The sequence below is a fragment of the Ylistrum balloti genome, unplaced genomic scaffold (genome assembly GCF_031769215.1).
Source record: "Ylistrum balloti isolate Yb309-2 unplaced genomic scaffold, AGI_CSIRO_Ybal_v1 Utg369688, whole genome shotgun sequence".
Taxonomy (NCBI): Eukaryota; Metazoa; Mollusca; class Bivalvia; order Pectinida; family Pectinidae; genus Ylistrum; species Ylistrum balloti.
The window spans coordinates 25162-38641 of record NW_026781925.1 but is presented as its reverse complement, the minus strand read 5'-3'; the positions used below and the strand labels follow the sequence as shown (position 1 = coordinate 38641).

General features: G+C 34.0%; 2 protein-coding genes across 2 annotated transcripts; one reads left to right on the top strand and one right to left on the bottom strand.

Moving 5' to 3' along the window:
* Nucleotides 1–566: 566 nt before the first annotated feature.
* Nucleotides 567–4529, bottom strand: LOC132565030 (small ribosomal subunit protein mS23-like). Its single transcript, XM_060229636.1, has 5 exons — nucleotides 4417–4529; nucleotides 3858–4019; nucleotides 3251–3325; nucleotides 1876–2029; nucleotides 567–829 (listed from the first exon to the last, which is right to left on the bottom strand). The coding sequence occupies exons 1-5, from the start codon at nucleotides 4458–4460 to the stop codon at nucleotides 710–712; spliced, it is 555 nt and encodes a 184-aa protein (XP_060085619.1). The 5' UTR covers nucleotides 4461–4529; the 3' UTR covers nucleotides 567–709.
* A 1518-nt stretch (nucleotides 4530–6047) lies between these two features.
* On the top strand, nucleotides 6048–13271 carry LOC132565057 (uncharacterized). Its single transcript, XM_060229662.1, has 8 exons — nucleotides 6048–6431; nucleotides 6945–7658; nucleotides 8363–8567; nucleotides 9788–9856; nucleotides 10436–10552; nucleotides 11392–11467; nucleotides 12616–12733; nucleotides 13164–13271. The coding sequence occupies exons 1-8, from the start codon at nucleotides 6048–6050 to the stop codon at nucleotides 13269–13271; spliced, it is 1791 nt and encodes a 596-aa protein (XP_060085645.1).
* The last annotated feature ends 209 nt before the right edge of the window (nucleotides 13272–13480 follow it).

The window sequence follows — 13480 nt, the reverse complement described above, 5'->3', positions numbered from 1 at the left end:
TCCGTTTTACTTGGTTTTCTATTCTGTTTAACTTGGTTTTCTATTGTTTAACTTGGTTTTCTATTCTGTTTAACTTAGTTTTCTATTCTGTTTAACTTGGTTTTCTATTCTATTTAACTTGGATTTCTATATTCTGTTTAACTTGGATAACTTGGATTTCTATTCTGTTTAACTTGGTTTTCTATTGTTTAACTTGGTTTTCTATTCTGTTTAACTTAGTTTTCTATTCTGTTTAACTTGGTTTTCTATTCTATTTAACTTGGATTTCTATTCTGTTTAACTTGGATTTCTATTCTGTTTAACTTGGATTTCTATTATGTTTAACTTAGTTTTCTATTCTGTTTAACTTGGTTTTCTATTGTTTAACTTGGTTTTCTATTCTGTTTAACTTGGTTTGTTTTTGGTTTTCTTTTGTTTAACTTGGTTTTCTGTTTAACTTAGTTTTCTATTCTGTGTAATTTGGTTTGTTTTCTTTTTGTTCTGTTCTATACTATTCAATGAAACAAAAGTAAGATATGGGAAGATACAATATTCGTTCAGGAGAAAAAAAGAAAATTAGAATTCAATTTTTGAAAATTTCATCTTTAATATCAGAAATCAATAATAATATTCTTCAAAAAGCCCACACACAACAGTTTCAATGACACACATTTACTTTTTTCACTTTCTCACCATTTACACAAATAACCTCAATGTCTACAGTCCTAAATTATTTGAACAAATCAGCTGCAACATTATCTATATCTATGTCATCTGCCTGCTTCGCTTTCGGGTCAACAGTGTCTTCTCCAAACACTTCCTCTGCTGTGAAGTCTGGCTTTCTTGATGCCTGATAGAAGAGAAACAACACATTACTGTATTTGGTGTGCAGTAATTATATCTCTTCACATTAAAAAAAACTTAGAGGCCTTTTATCTTTATACACTTTGACAAAATGGTCATAACTGATTATCAAGCATTATAACACTCAAATGACACTTTCCCGAAATCAAATGTATGGAAAAAATAACAAAATCTAACCATTTAATCGCTTTAATTCTAGGTAAAAAATAGAACCTTTACTTGATACAAGATTTTTCACTCAACCATTCAATAAAAGTAGCAAGCATATATACACCATTGTTTAAATAATATCAAGAGTATCAGTGAAACTGATGAATGCTCCCCAAAAAAGACTTCATTGGACACAAAATTTTAACAAAGGACAATAACTCTAAAATTAAGGGGCTGCAGGCCCTGAATTTGTTATATTGCATATACTTTAAGTATGTAAGCATGACGAATGTATACATCACATTTCATTATACCAGTTTAAATGCCAGCCAAGTTATATTCCAGACACCAAATTTTAGCAAAGGGCAATAACTCTGTACCTAAGGATTTTGGGGCCCAAATATTAGTGCACTTCACATTGTCTTTGTATGTAAACACCAAGTTTCATTATCCTAGCTTAAAAGAAACAAAGTTATGCTCTGGACAAGACTTTTAAACAGAGGGCAATAACTCTGTAATTAAGGAGTTTTAGGCCTGGAATTTTGTATACCACACATCATCTAGTATGGTCAATGAATACACCAATTTTAAATAACCTATTGTAAAAACGAGTAAAATAGGCTCTGTACAGGAAATGTTAACAAAAAGCAATAACTCTGTAATAGACGGGTCGAGAGCCCTAAATTTGGTACACTACACATTGTTTAAGTATGACCAATGTATACTCCAAGTTTCATTATCCTTGACTAACTGTGGACAAAGTTATGCTCTGGATATGAAAGAATGGACAAGCAAAGCTCGACTACATGCTCCCTGAAAAATTTTGGGGAGCAAAAAAATCATTGATGCTGTGCAACAGATGATAAGGAAAATGAACCTTACCGTATCATCATTCCTGAATAATTTTGCCACATTTTCTCGCTCCTCCCATGTAGTTAACTTAACTCCTTCATTTCTTAATGCATTCACTGTGTCAGCAAACAGGTTTGGATTAGATTGGTCCATCTTTCTTAACTCAAAATATTTATCAATAAACCTGCAGAAACACAAAAAAGTAATTATAACATAATACACGTTACTAGTACATGTATAACAAAACAAGAGGTCCATAGGGTCACTTGACATGCAAGGTCATTGGCTCACCTGCCCTAAGGTTGTGGTATTCATCTGGCAACATTTTACTTTAAATGACCTAACTAACCTAGAGGCCCCAGTACTGATACTTGCCCTGTAGCATGTAGCATACTCAGATGATGGGCTATCTAGTTTGTTTAACTGAATGATCTTGACCCACATTTAAGGTAACCAGAGTAAAACGTAATATAATTTTCAAACAAACTTCTTCAAAATAATCAAAAGACCCACGCTATTGATATTGAGCTTGTAACATGCTGGAATTACAAGTACATAGGATGAAAGATCACTAAATTTGTTCAAAAGAATCATCTTGATCCACTGTAAAAGATCACATGGGTCAAATGTCTTAAAATCTTCAAACAACTTCTACTCAATTACCAAAAGACCAAGGGTGCTGATATTAGGCCTGTAGCATGATGGGATGAAGGGCTACAAAGTTTGTTCAAATTAATGACCTAGACCCATATTTAAAGTCACAGGGGTCAACTGTGTTAAGAACTTCAAATTTCTTTTCAATAACCAATAAGCCTTGTGTCATGGGTGGTAGAATTATTGAGAAATTGGTTTTGAAGATTGCAGAAATTGACTGTACCAACAAAGTCTTTGTTTAAACCTTCAGAACAGTTGAGGTTTCTGTTTTTAACTAATCACTGCTTCATCTATTGAACTTCTTGGCTTAAAATAGAATTATATGCCTTTTGATTAATCAGATGAATCTATATGTGTATGTGATTCATGAGGGCTTAAATCAAGAAAATGTTGTATCCTACATTGTCACACAATGGTGAACCCTACATTGTCACACAATGGTGAACCCCACATTGTCACACAATGGTGAACTATATATTGTCACACAATGGTGAACCCCACATTGTCACACAATGGTGAACCCCACATTGCCAAACAATGTTGAACCATATATTGTCATACAATGTTGAACTATATATTGTCATACAATGGTGAATCATATATTGTCATACCATGTTGAACCATATATTATCAAATGATGGTGAATCATATATTATCATACAATGGTGAACCCTATACTGTTACACAATGTTGAACCTTACATTGTTACACAATGGTGAACTACATATGTTTAATGGTAAGAAATACCTACTTATTAGATATAGTTGGTACCGCTGAATTTTTCAAGTCTACTTGGTCAGTATCGTAGATTTCTTTGTAATATCTCCTACAAGATAAAATACTGTTTTATTAGGAAATTAAGCAAATTTGTGAAAAATAAACATGCAATATTAGAAATTTTCATCAATTAAGTTGATGATGTTAAGGTTTTCAAACTTTGGACTTGTTCTTCAAAAATCAATGTGATCTTTACAAGCACACAGACACTAAACTACTGAAAATCAGTTATTGTTAAACCTTAGAAAATGTAAATGTATAAATGGCAATTAAACAAAATCAAATTCAGTTAAGTGAACCACGCTTCATATTGAATAACCATTAAAAAACCATCTATCACTTTCCCCATATCCATATATCTTCTCATCTGTTCTCTAATCACTCACACCTATACTGACTTCTCACAAGGTGCTCTATTTATATAGTAATCTTATTACCCTATTGCTGTAGCATAATGATGTTCAAGTTCATTAGGCTACAGAGATTCTCCGTGGACTACAAAGATTCTTTAAGAATAACACTTTGATAAAAATAATGATCTTCCAATAATTCTCCTACTATCTGGTATGGTTAATACTAACGCTCTGACCAAGTCCTCTGGATACAAGATTCTGTTTATGGTTTTGGTGGGAACAGGTCTATTATACAATGGCTCCACAGCTGGTGGAAAGGCTGCATACACATCATACCACAACGGCTTTTCTGACTCGGGTAAGCCTCCAGAACGCATTAACCTTTCACATCTGTCCAAAAAGAATGATGAAGTGAAAAAACAATTACACCAAATTAACTTTACATGTATCTGGTAAAATGGTTTGGGGTCATGCAAAGATTCTTGTAACTCAGGGTATGCGCATTTGCACAATATGTAAACGTGTTTTACAAGAAGACATTTTCATTAATATCCCCTGTATTCTTCTCAAGGAACCAAACCATAGTATTCTGCTTCTCTGTAACATTTGCTCTAGCAGTGTGAGCTATTTGAAAATTTCTTCTGATCATCGTAAAATGTTGAATTTCCGTCTTAAGAATAGCTCTACAGAGCTGAAGTTAAATTGTTTCAAAACACGACGTTAAATAAAGGTTCTTGTATATTGTGGTAAGCCATGCATATCACTGCATACCAACAAGTTCACTTGCCTCTGAAATATAGTTCTTATTTTTTCTGTCCTGCTAGCTGCCATGTTTCCTACTTAAGTTCGTTTAGTCCTATAATTTCTGAAAGTCACAATAACAGCGGCATGTTTTCAATGTTGGCCATCTTTATGGTAGTCACACAAACGTTTGAAGCTAGAGAGGAGTTTAGAGAAACACTTCAAGTACCTTGATTTGGACGCAGTGATCTCGCTGAATGAATTACGAGACTTGAGAACGAGAACTACAATTACATCCGGTCGATCCTAGCAGGTGGGTGAGAAAAAACTTCAACTTAAAAAGTATTTCAAGACGATTGTTTGTAATACGACCATTGTTATACAAACGACGATTTATTCTACTACGTAAATGATATTTCAAGTGTATTTCTTTTCTATTACGTCCATGTTCCAAAGTAAGCGGTTGTAGGTCGGTTAAGTTGTGTGATGCACTGATCATCCCTTCAGTTACGTACATTTCACAGAGTATCTACAAACTGCATAACTGTCAACTGAGTCACTCTCTTTCTCCCTCTCCCTGGTGGTTTTTAATTAGTGCGAACTTCTGACGCTCATTAGCAGCATTTATAATTACAAACTGGTCCCAGCTCTCCTTATCAAAATTGTAGATTCAATGGAATAGACGTCCTCTTGTTAGCTATTATTCGATATTAACCTTCGGTCTTTCCATCATTGTTTACTTCAACCTCAAACATCGGAATGTGTTTTCCTTTGATATAAATGTCATATCTTCATCAGTCGTTCATATTTATTAATACATGTGAATGTAAGAATAATACAAAATGAAAAAATTACAAGAAAGTATTTATAGACTAATTCAATTAGCTTAAAGCAAATTAAAATATGAAATACAGTTTTGGTTCCCAGCATCATAAGAATATTTTGGTATACCAGTTATCAGAAAATATCAGAGGGGTATGTAAAATAAAAATGATTTTTAATACTGTAAAAATCAAATTATAAATCAGCATTATCACTTGAATTATTGTTGATTTGAGGTGGAAACGAGATCTGATGGAATTTAATGGAAAAAACACACTATTTCAGAATGAATTACTTCTTTTTATCAGCACAAAGTAAATAATTACTTCAATAAAATGTCTTGTAAGCCACTTGAGTGAGTTGTACACTCATCAAATTGTATCAGCTTGTGTATACACACAATGACAATGAGTTGTTTTATGTGTTCGCTAGACATATTGTGTACACATAATCTTATAGATGGCTTCACATAACATGAACTTGAGTTCATATCCAGTATTTGAATCTCTGATTGACATCAATATCTGATAGTTAATCAATAGCTTAGAGGTAAGTGCTGTTGTTACACTTTAACAGATTTATCATCAACATTCTTACAAATATAGATGTAGTAAATTAGATCTTCCCTCCACCATAATGCTAACATTACATTTGAACCATGGAAACTTTATGAAATATTTATTTCCAATTTGTTTTTTTTATTTGATACAGGAAATATGAAATAATGATACTTCAGCTTCTAATAAGGATTGATCATGGATTCCACGTACGAGAATGACTGAATAGTACAACTATGGTGTGTATGTGATCTGAGACTTGAAATTAAACAGGAACACTCAAAAATATATTGTAACAATGGCAACAGCAGACACAACCCAACCCCAGAAACACAGCAGTAGACGTAGGAGTCGCAACCAGGCATCATCACGTATGGAGAATGACTTTGTTCCCAATAACAGTGCCAGTTCTGAGAGCCATGGTGATTCATCTTCCCATGGTCATCACCATCACCACAGACTGCCTCGACAGTCATCGCGTCCGACCAAGCAACTGGATTTTTATCAGGCCATGTCAGACTTTAAGACAATGTTTCCTATGATGGAAAATGATGTGATAGAGGCAGTATTGAGGGCCAATGATGGAGCAGTGGATGCAACGATTGACCAGCTGCTGACAATGAGTATTGATAATGATGGGAGTGAGTCTCCTGTTACTGTACCTTCTGACCTCATATCTCCTGTAAGTTGTACACAAAGTGTATGTAGTTAATGATACCATGTAGATGTTTATTTCCTTATTCTACCATGACATGTAATTGGTTTAGGATGTAGATGACAGGATGTTAATCTTTTCTGATAAATATTCATCATTCTTTGCCATTCACAAGCTTTCTAACGGAAAAAGGAAATTTATTATGATTAAGTATATAATATTGATTTTAATATATATATATATATGTAAGTTTAAAGGACATGGTATATTATATGTTACAGCGTATTGTATCATTTTTATCAAAATCTTTTTTGACTACATGTTTTCAAAATGAAATTGAGATAAGTTTTCAAAGGGAGGTTTACATATAAAATCTATTCCTATAAAATAGATGTCTTTGAGGTTTGAATTCATATCACAATCATATAGATAATAATATGTTAAAATGCACAAGTTGATGCTTGAATAAGGTTAGAGCTGATCCTAAGTTGTGTGATTGATGAGTCCTGATTTACTCTATCTTATCATCTTGTTTCACAGTTGTCTGATGATTGCCCTGAATACAATGAGGAGAGGACAGAAGATTCACCACCCTCCTACACTGAGGCTGTTCATTCACAAGCCTCCAGTAGTATCTGGACCACGCCTATTTCTAGTCAGGCTCAAGACCACTCCACTTCACCTACAATAAACAAGAATAAGTCACCCTCAGGGTCACTTAAAAAGGAACAGAGTGGCAGCAAACGATCACCATCTTCTTCTTTAGGGTCAAGGTTTAGAGGACGTGATCTTTTAGATGGGGACGTGGATGAATTGTCTCTGTCTAATACAGAACCAAAGCGCCCTCTACCTAATTTGGACATAACTCAAAATCGAACTCCGAAGAGAAATTTTCGTAATTGGAACCCACCAATGTTGGGGACACTTCCAGAAGACTTCTTAAGATTGACTGTAACCCCTCAACCCCCTTCTTCTCTTACCCTCTCTACTCAGTCAATGTTACCTAGCCCTGTGCATCAGTCACTTGATGATATGGCATCATCACATGATGTTACACCTAAATCACAAAGTACACGACACAAACATTCAAAGTCAAGTCGCAGTCACGGAGAACGTAAGAGAATGTCTCGTAGTCTGAGTGAGAAGACAAGTGAAAAGTCATGGCTGACATCACAAAACAACAAGGACACTTCACCTTTAATGCATCAAAGTTCATTTAGTGCTAGGGGCAGTACTCCAGGATCAAAATCATTGGTAAGACAAAAGTTTGTTTGTCAGTAGCATTTCTGTCTTGTAAATATATAGAGAATACATGGTCATTGTCTTTAAAATATAAGGTGAAGGTAAACAAAGACAAAAGTGATGAGCTTACATTTTAAGACGCTGATAATGAGGTCTGTTTATCCAGCATTGTTGAAACATTGAAACTTCAACAGATTTCTTGTTCAATATTTGTTTACCTAACACCAATGTTAAGCTGAATTTTGCCTGATGACATTCACCAAAATAATTTCTCTTCATAGAAATGTAATTCCAAACTTCAGCAGTTTTGTGGAGTTTTCTCAATAAGCTTGTTCATTGAAATGTATAGAATCAATGGCTTATACAGTTATTTAAATGTTATACTTAAGACTATTCAAGACATAATTCAGTCAGATGAAAGCACATGCTAAAATACAGCTGTTTTCTGTCATTGCCAAATACAGCCAAAAATGTATGTGAGAGGTGTCATCTGTCAGTTGCAGGTTAAAGACACTTATTTGATATCCTACCAAATATAGTGACAGCACTATCTTGTAGCCTGGTCAAATCAGGTCAGCCTCTCAAGGTTATAGTATAGTTGTTATATTATTTCACTACAACTAATCCACCTTTATTTCCAGAAATATTTGATTTAGAAATTAAATGTTTCTTTTATATATATATATAGATTTATATCTCTCATGTTTGTCTAACAGATGATTTCATCACTCGAGTTCAGCCAGGACATGTTAGATGAAAAGATGAAAGAGAATGAGAGACGAAGAAAGAGAGCAGTGATGAACGCAGACCCAGAGATGTCACAATATCTGGAAGATGAAAGACTTGCCATTATGTTACAGAACAGCGAGTTCCTGCAAGAGCTCCGTAGTAATGAGGACTTTATGAAAACTCTGGAGAGGGGTGAGTATCTTACAAATGATAAAAAGATAATGTTGATATCATTTTGTAGCTCACCAAGGGATTGAAAGTGGAGTGGGAATTTACATAGTCCTCAAAGTGTCAGTATCCCAACTCAGGTTTAAGATTTTTGTGTAAATTTTTATGTCATTGTCACTGCATCCGTGCTTTTTTTCTATTTTTCTTACTATCTGCTAATATCTGTTCAAAACTGGAAAATATTTCGACTTATCCAAATTTTGACTCAAAGAAAGTGTCCAAATAATCGTGACAATATATTTTTTGGTGTTGATTGCAGTTGAACGAAGTATGGACTACGATAGCTCAATACACTGTAGTAATTTGTTATTTGATAATAACTTAACAAATCACACACAGATTTAGACTATCAATTAAAGCACTTCATTGTTCAAGCATAAAATCTAACAAAGTACCCAATCACAGTCTTTTAGTAAACAAGCTCAAAAGTTAGTTTTTCTCGGAATTATGGGGATAAGATTTCGTCATAAATTTTGTTCATGTTTGTCGGTTTCATTTTTATCGTTCTTGAACCAATTAAAGGTTTTCATGTCTTATGTAACTAGTTAATTGTTTAACGTACAGGAAAGTCAGTGCTACAGGATGGTGACTTTGATTAGGAAACAAACTTTTAATTGGATAATTAAACTGGTAATTAATTGCCAAAGATCAAGTGTTATGTGTACAATGCACCGATACTTAGCCGTAATTTGCCATGTGTTACACAGGTGACTTTCTTCTTTTTGTTTGTATTGACCAATTTCATCAGAAGACATGCTGATGTTTTGACCAAATTAATTTTGAGACAAGTGACATTTCCCTGCTTTACAGAAGAAGAGCCTGAAAAATGACTTAGACTCAAAAGAAGTTTTGACTCAATAGAATTTGAGTCATCTGAACTAAAATTACAAAGATATAGAAGGAAAAAAATCAGAAATTATTTCCACTCAAACATAATTTTGACTTGAGTGATTTTGATACAATGAGTTTCAGCTGTAGTATCAATTATATCATTCTAATTTTCAGTTGTTTTATGTTATTACAGGATATGATTATGCACCTGTTGAATATTTTCATATTAAACATGATATAATTAAATATTACACTGATATAGTTAACTGAAGGGTTGCTGTTACATAATATTTGAAAGAGATGCTAATGTGATATATGAAGACATATATTGAGATTAAACTTATATGTTACAGACCGAATGAACTTGTCAGCCTTTGAACCAATCCCAGAACCTCCTCAACAGCTTCCTCCTTTAGAACATGGTAAGATCCAATCATATCTAATTAAATGGGATAGAAAAAATAACTCTACAGAGCTCTGATTATACATGTACTGTGATCAGTGGTATATCTAAGATATCACAGTGAAAGTTCTCCTAAATTAAGGTTCTGATGATACATGTACTGTGTTCAGTGGTATATCTTAGATATCACAGTGAAAGTACTCCTAAATTAAGGTTCTGATGATAGATGTACTGTGTTCAGTGGTATATTTTAGATATCACAGTGAAAGTTCTCCTAAATTAAGGTTCTGATGATACATGTACTGTGTTCAGTGGTATATCTAAGATATCACAGTGAAAGTTCTCCTAAATTAAGGTTCTGATGATACATGTACTGTGGTCAGTGATATATCTTAGATATCACAGTGAAAGTTGAGGTTGACTTACAAAGTGAACAATTTTTGTGAAACTGTGAAATTTGGCCCAAGTATTCACTTGATGTTGTAATATTTCTTCCTGTATTAAAGTTTCATTTTCCTTACTGATAACTGGAATGTATTGAAACTTAATAATAGCAGTATACTGCACTTGTCATATCCTGTTTATCTTGTTATTATAGAAGGCTATGGAGAGGACAGCACAGACCATATGGATGCCTTTCCCTTCAGTCAACCTGTACCCAAAGAAAAAGATGATGATGCAGAACTGAGGCGCCAACTCAACAATATGGGTGGAGGTGAGATTGTACAAAGTTTTATAAAACTCTGACCTTTATTTAACATCTTTAAAGTTTGTGAAAAGGAATAACCTTTACATTTATTCAAGGTCTAAAGTCCAAGAAGCAGGATATTTGGAGGAAAGGTGTTTCCAAATCACAAATTTCTAAAAAAAAAGAAAGGACACTCACATATAATTCAGGTCTTAAATGTTAAAGTTTAAAGTTAAGCATCATTTTAGTATACTTGATAAACACCAATTCCATTTTTGGTGAACACTGAACACCAGGTGAGCAGTGCTTTTTATTGCAGTCACTTTCATCCAGCGTCATACATCTGTAAACAGTTTAACATTTTCAACTTCTTCTCAAACACTCCTGATCCGATTTCAATGAAATTTTGCAGAAACCTCTCCTGGCCTAAGATAAATAAAAATTATGAATTCTGCAGTCTCCACCCCACAGGGGCCTGTATGAAAAGAAGCATGGAAGGTGCTTTGATTACCAAAATGGGTCTCGCATTTCTCACCGAGGAGGAAGTTTTTTTTTAAACTTTACTGTAACTTTCATAGAAAAATTGCATTTTTGAGCATAACGTTGGTCATTTCTAACTGGGAATAACTTTACAAGAATTGTTAGTATAGGATGACAGTTTTGATGGAATGCATGTATTGACACTGACATACTATATTCAGTGTCACAATTTCTTTTTCATGACACTTGATAACTATCCTTTAACCTTTATATTCAAAATTGCTTATCTCAGGTGACCGTCAAGTCTGCTAGGCCTCTTTTTTTTCTTTTTTTTTATCATTGAATTTGTCTAGCTTTTTTATAACTAACTTTTATTTAATTTGCAGCATCAAGAAAGCAGTTTGTTGCATTAGCCAAGAAGTTTTTTTCAAGAAAAAAGAAAAAGATGACGCTAAAGCAAATGTATCCTTAATTTCAGATCTTGTTCCTCCCATTTTATCTAGAGGCAAATAATGGTACTTCAGTCCAGACTCCTGTTTTATCTAGAGGCAAATAATGGTACTTCAGTCCAGACTCCTGTTTTATCTAGAGGCAAATAATGGTACTTCAGTCCAGACTCCTGTTTTATCTAGAGGCAAATAATGGTACTTCAGTCCAGACTCTGTTTTATCTAGAGGCAAATAATGGTACTTGAGTTCAGATTTATCCTGTAGCTTTGGTATAAATTTCCAATTTTATCTCTTGCATGACAGCTTTTTGTAGACCTTCACACAAAATTGAAGGAAGAGAATACCGTGGAAACATTTCCAACCTTTAGGTTAGGAATTAAAGATTGCTGTAACAATAATATTCGCTTAATGATTGTCTAGTGACACAAGGTAAGGTATTCACCTTTCGCCTAGGTGACTGGGCTCAATTTCTGCATCGGTCATGAAAAGTTACTGGGCCTCTGCTCTACCACATGTTTTCCTTGGGTACTCCGGTGTCCTCCCACAGCAAGTTCCCTTGTATACTTCACTCTATATTTCAAGTTTTATATATGAATATTTACATCAATTTATCAAATGTTGACACTGATTTGCAGATGAATTTCAGAGGATTTGAAGGTATTTTCTAGTTCTTCAAAAGTCAGAAATTCAGACATTAAAAGTGTATAACAAATTGTTTTCCATGGGTGCTACGGTTTTAACTCCAAATTTCAAAGTTACAAACATAAATATGAATTCTTTTTGTCAAATTCTTTATAGAAAGTTCCTATAGCTTCAGTAAATAAATATAAACTTGTAAATGTCAAATATTTGTGATTATATCTCTGCATCATCTAGAGTGTGTTTCACGATTGTTGTAGAATTAATAAAGTTGTATAATATATATATCTACATCAATTTGCCAAACAATGCCACTGATTTGCAAATGAGTCTTACAGGATTTGTAGGTATTTTCTAGTTCTTCAAAAGTCAAATTATCAGAAGCGTATAACAAATTGTGAAAATAACAGAGTATCAAACCATACCATCATTGTCTTTGGCATTGATGGTATGAATTATAAAATGTTTAAGATGAACAATTCAAAGTCACATTTACTGCAATATCCCTTAACTCCAACAAAGTCAGAAGGAGAAGCTGGCACCTTCTATGGTTAACCTTTTGGACAGTGATGAGGAGGACTTCAATGCACACGACCACATGGATCACCCCTACAACCAGCGAGCAGAAATAGAGCCTTTGGTGAGTAAAAGTCCAGTAACGTATGAAAAACTAGATCATTCTTTCTTTGGTCTACTTTTTGATTGGGTACATTTTTTATCAAACCGATTACAAGTTCTCATGTGATCCTGAATATGTCTGAATGGCTTTTATTTGGATGAATAAAAATCAAAGATGGCTATCTTCCCAGTATGTTAAGAAATGTTCATCTGTAACATGTTATATGAAAAATACTCTGATCTCATTAGTTTTAATCAAATGTCATCCAAAAAAATATTACTGCCATAACCTAGTGTTAATTGTCGCAATGCTTTGACCAACATGAAATCAGAGACAGTTATATCTCTGCAGGATCATTTACTACTTGAAACAAGGCAAATTATAACAGCCAATTAGGCCTCTTACTTTAAATCCAACTTACACATGTAGTGAATATCTTCTAAACTTACAGCCTAGCAGTATTACAGCAGTGCCAAGCCACAAGACTGTCCAGCGTCCACCATATCACCCAGAAACTATAACCTCCTACCATGATAACCACGCTACAGATATGGTTTAGATGTCACCATGACAACCAAGCTACAGATATGGTTTAGATGTCACCATGACAACCATGCTACAGATATGGTTTAGATGTCACCATGACAACCACGGTACAGATATGGTTTAGATGTCACCATGACAACCAAGCTACAGATATGGTTCAGAAGTCACCATGACAACCATTCTACAGATATGGTTTAGATGTCACTTACCATGACAACCACC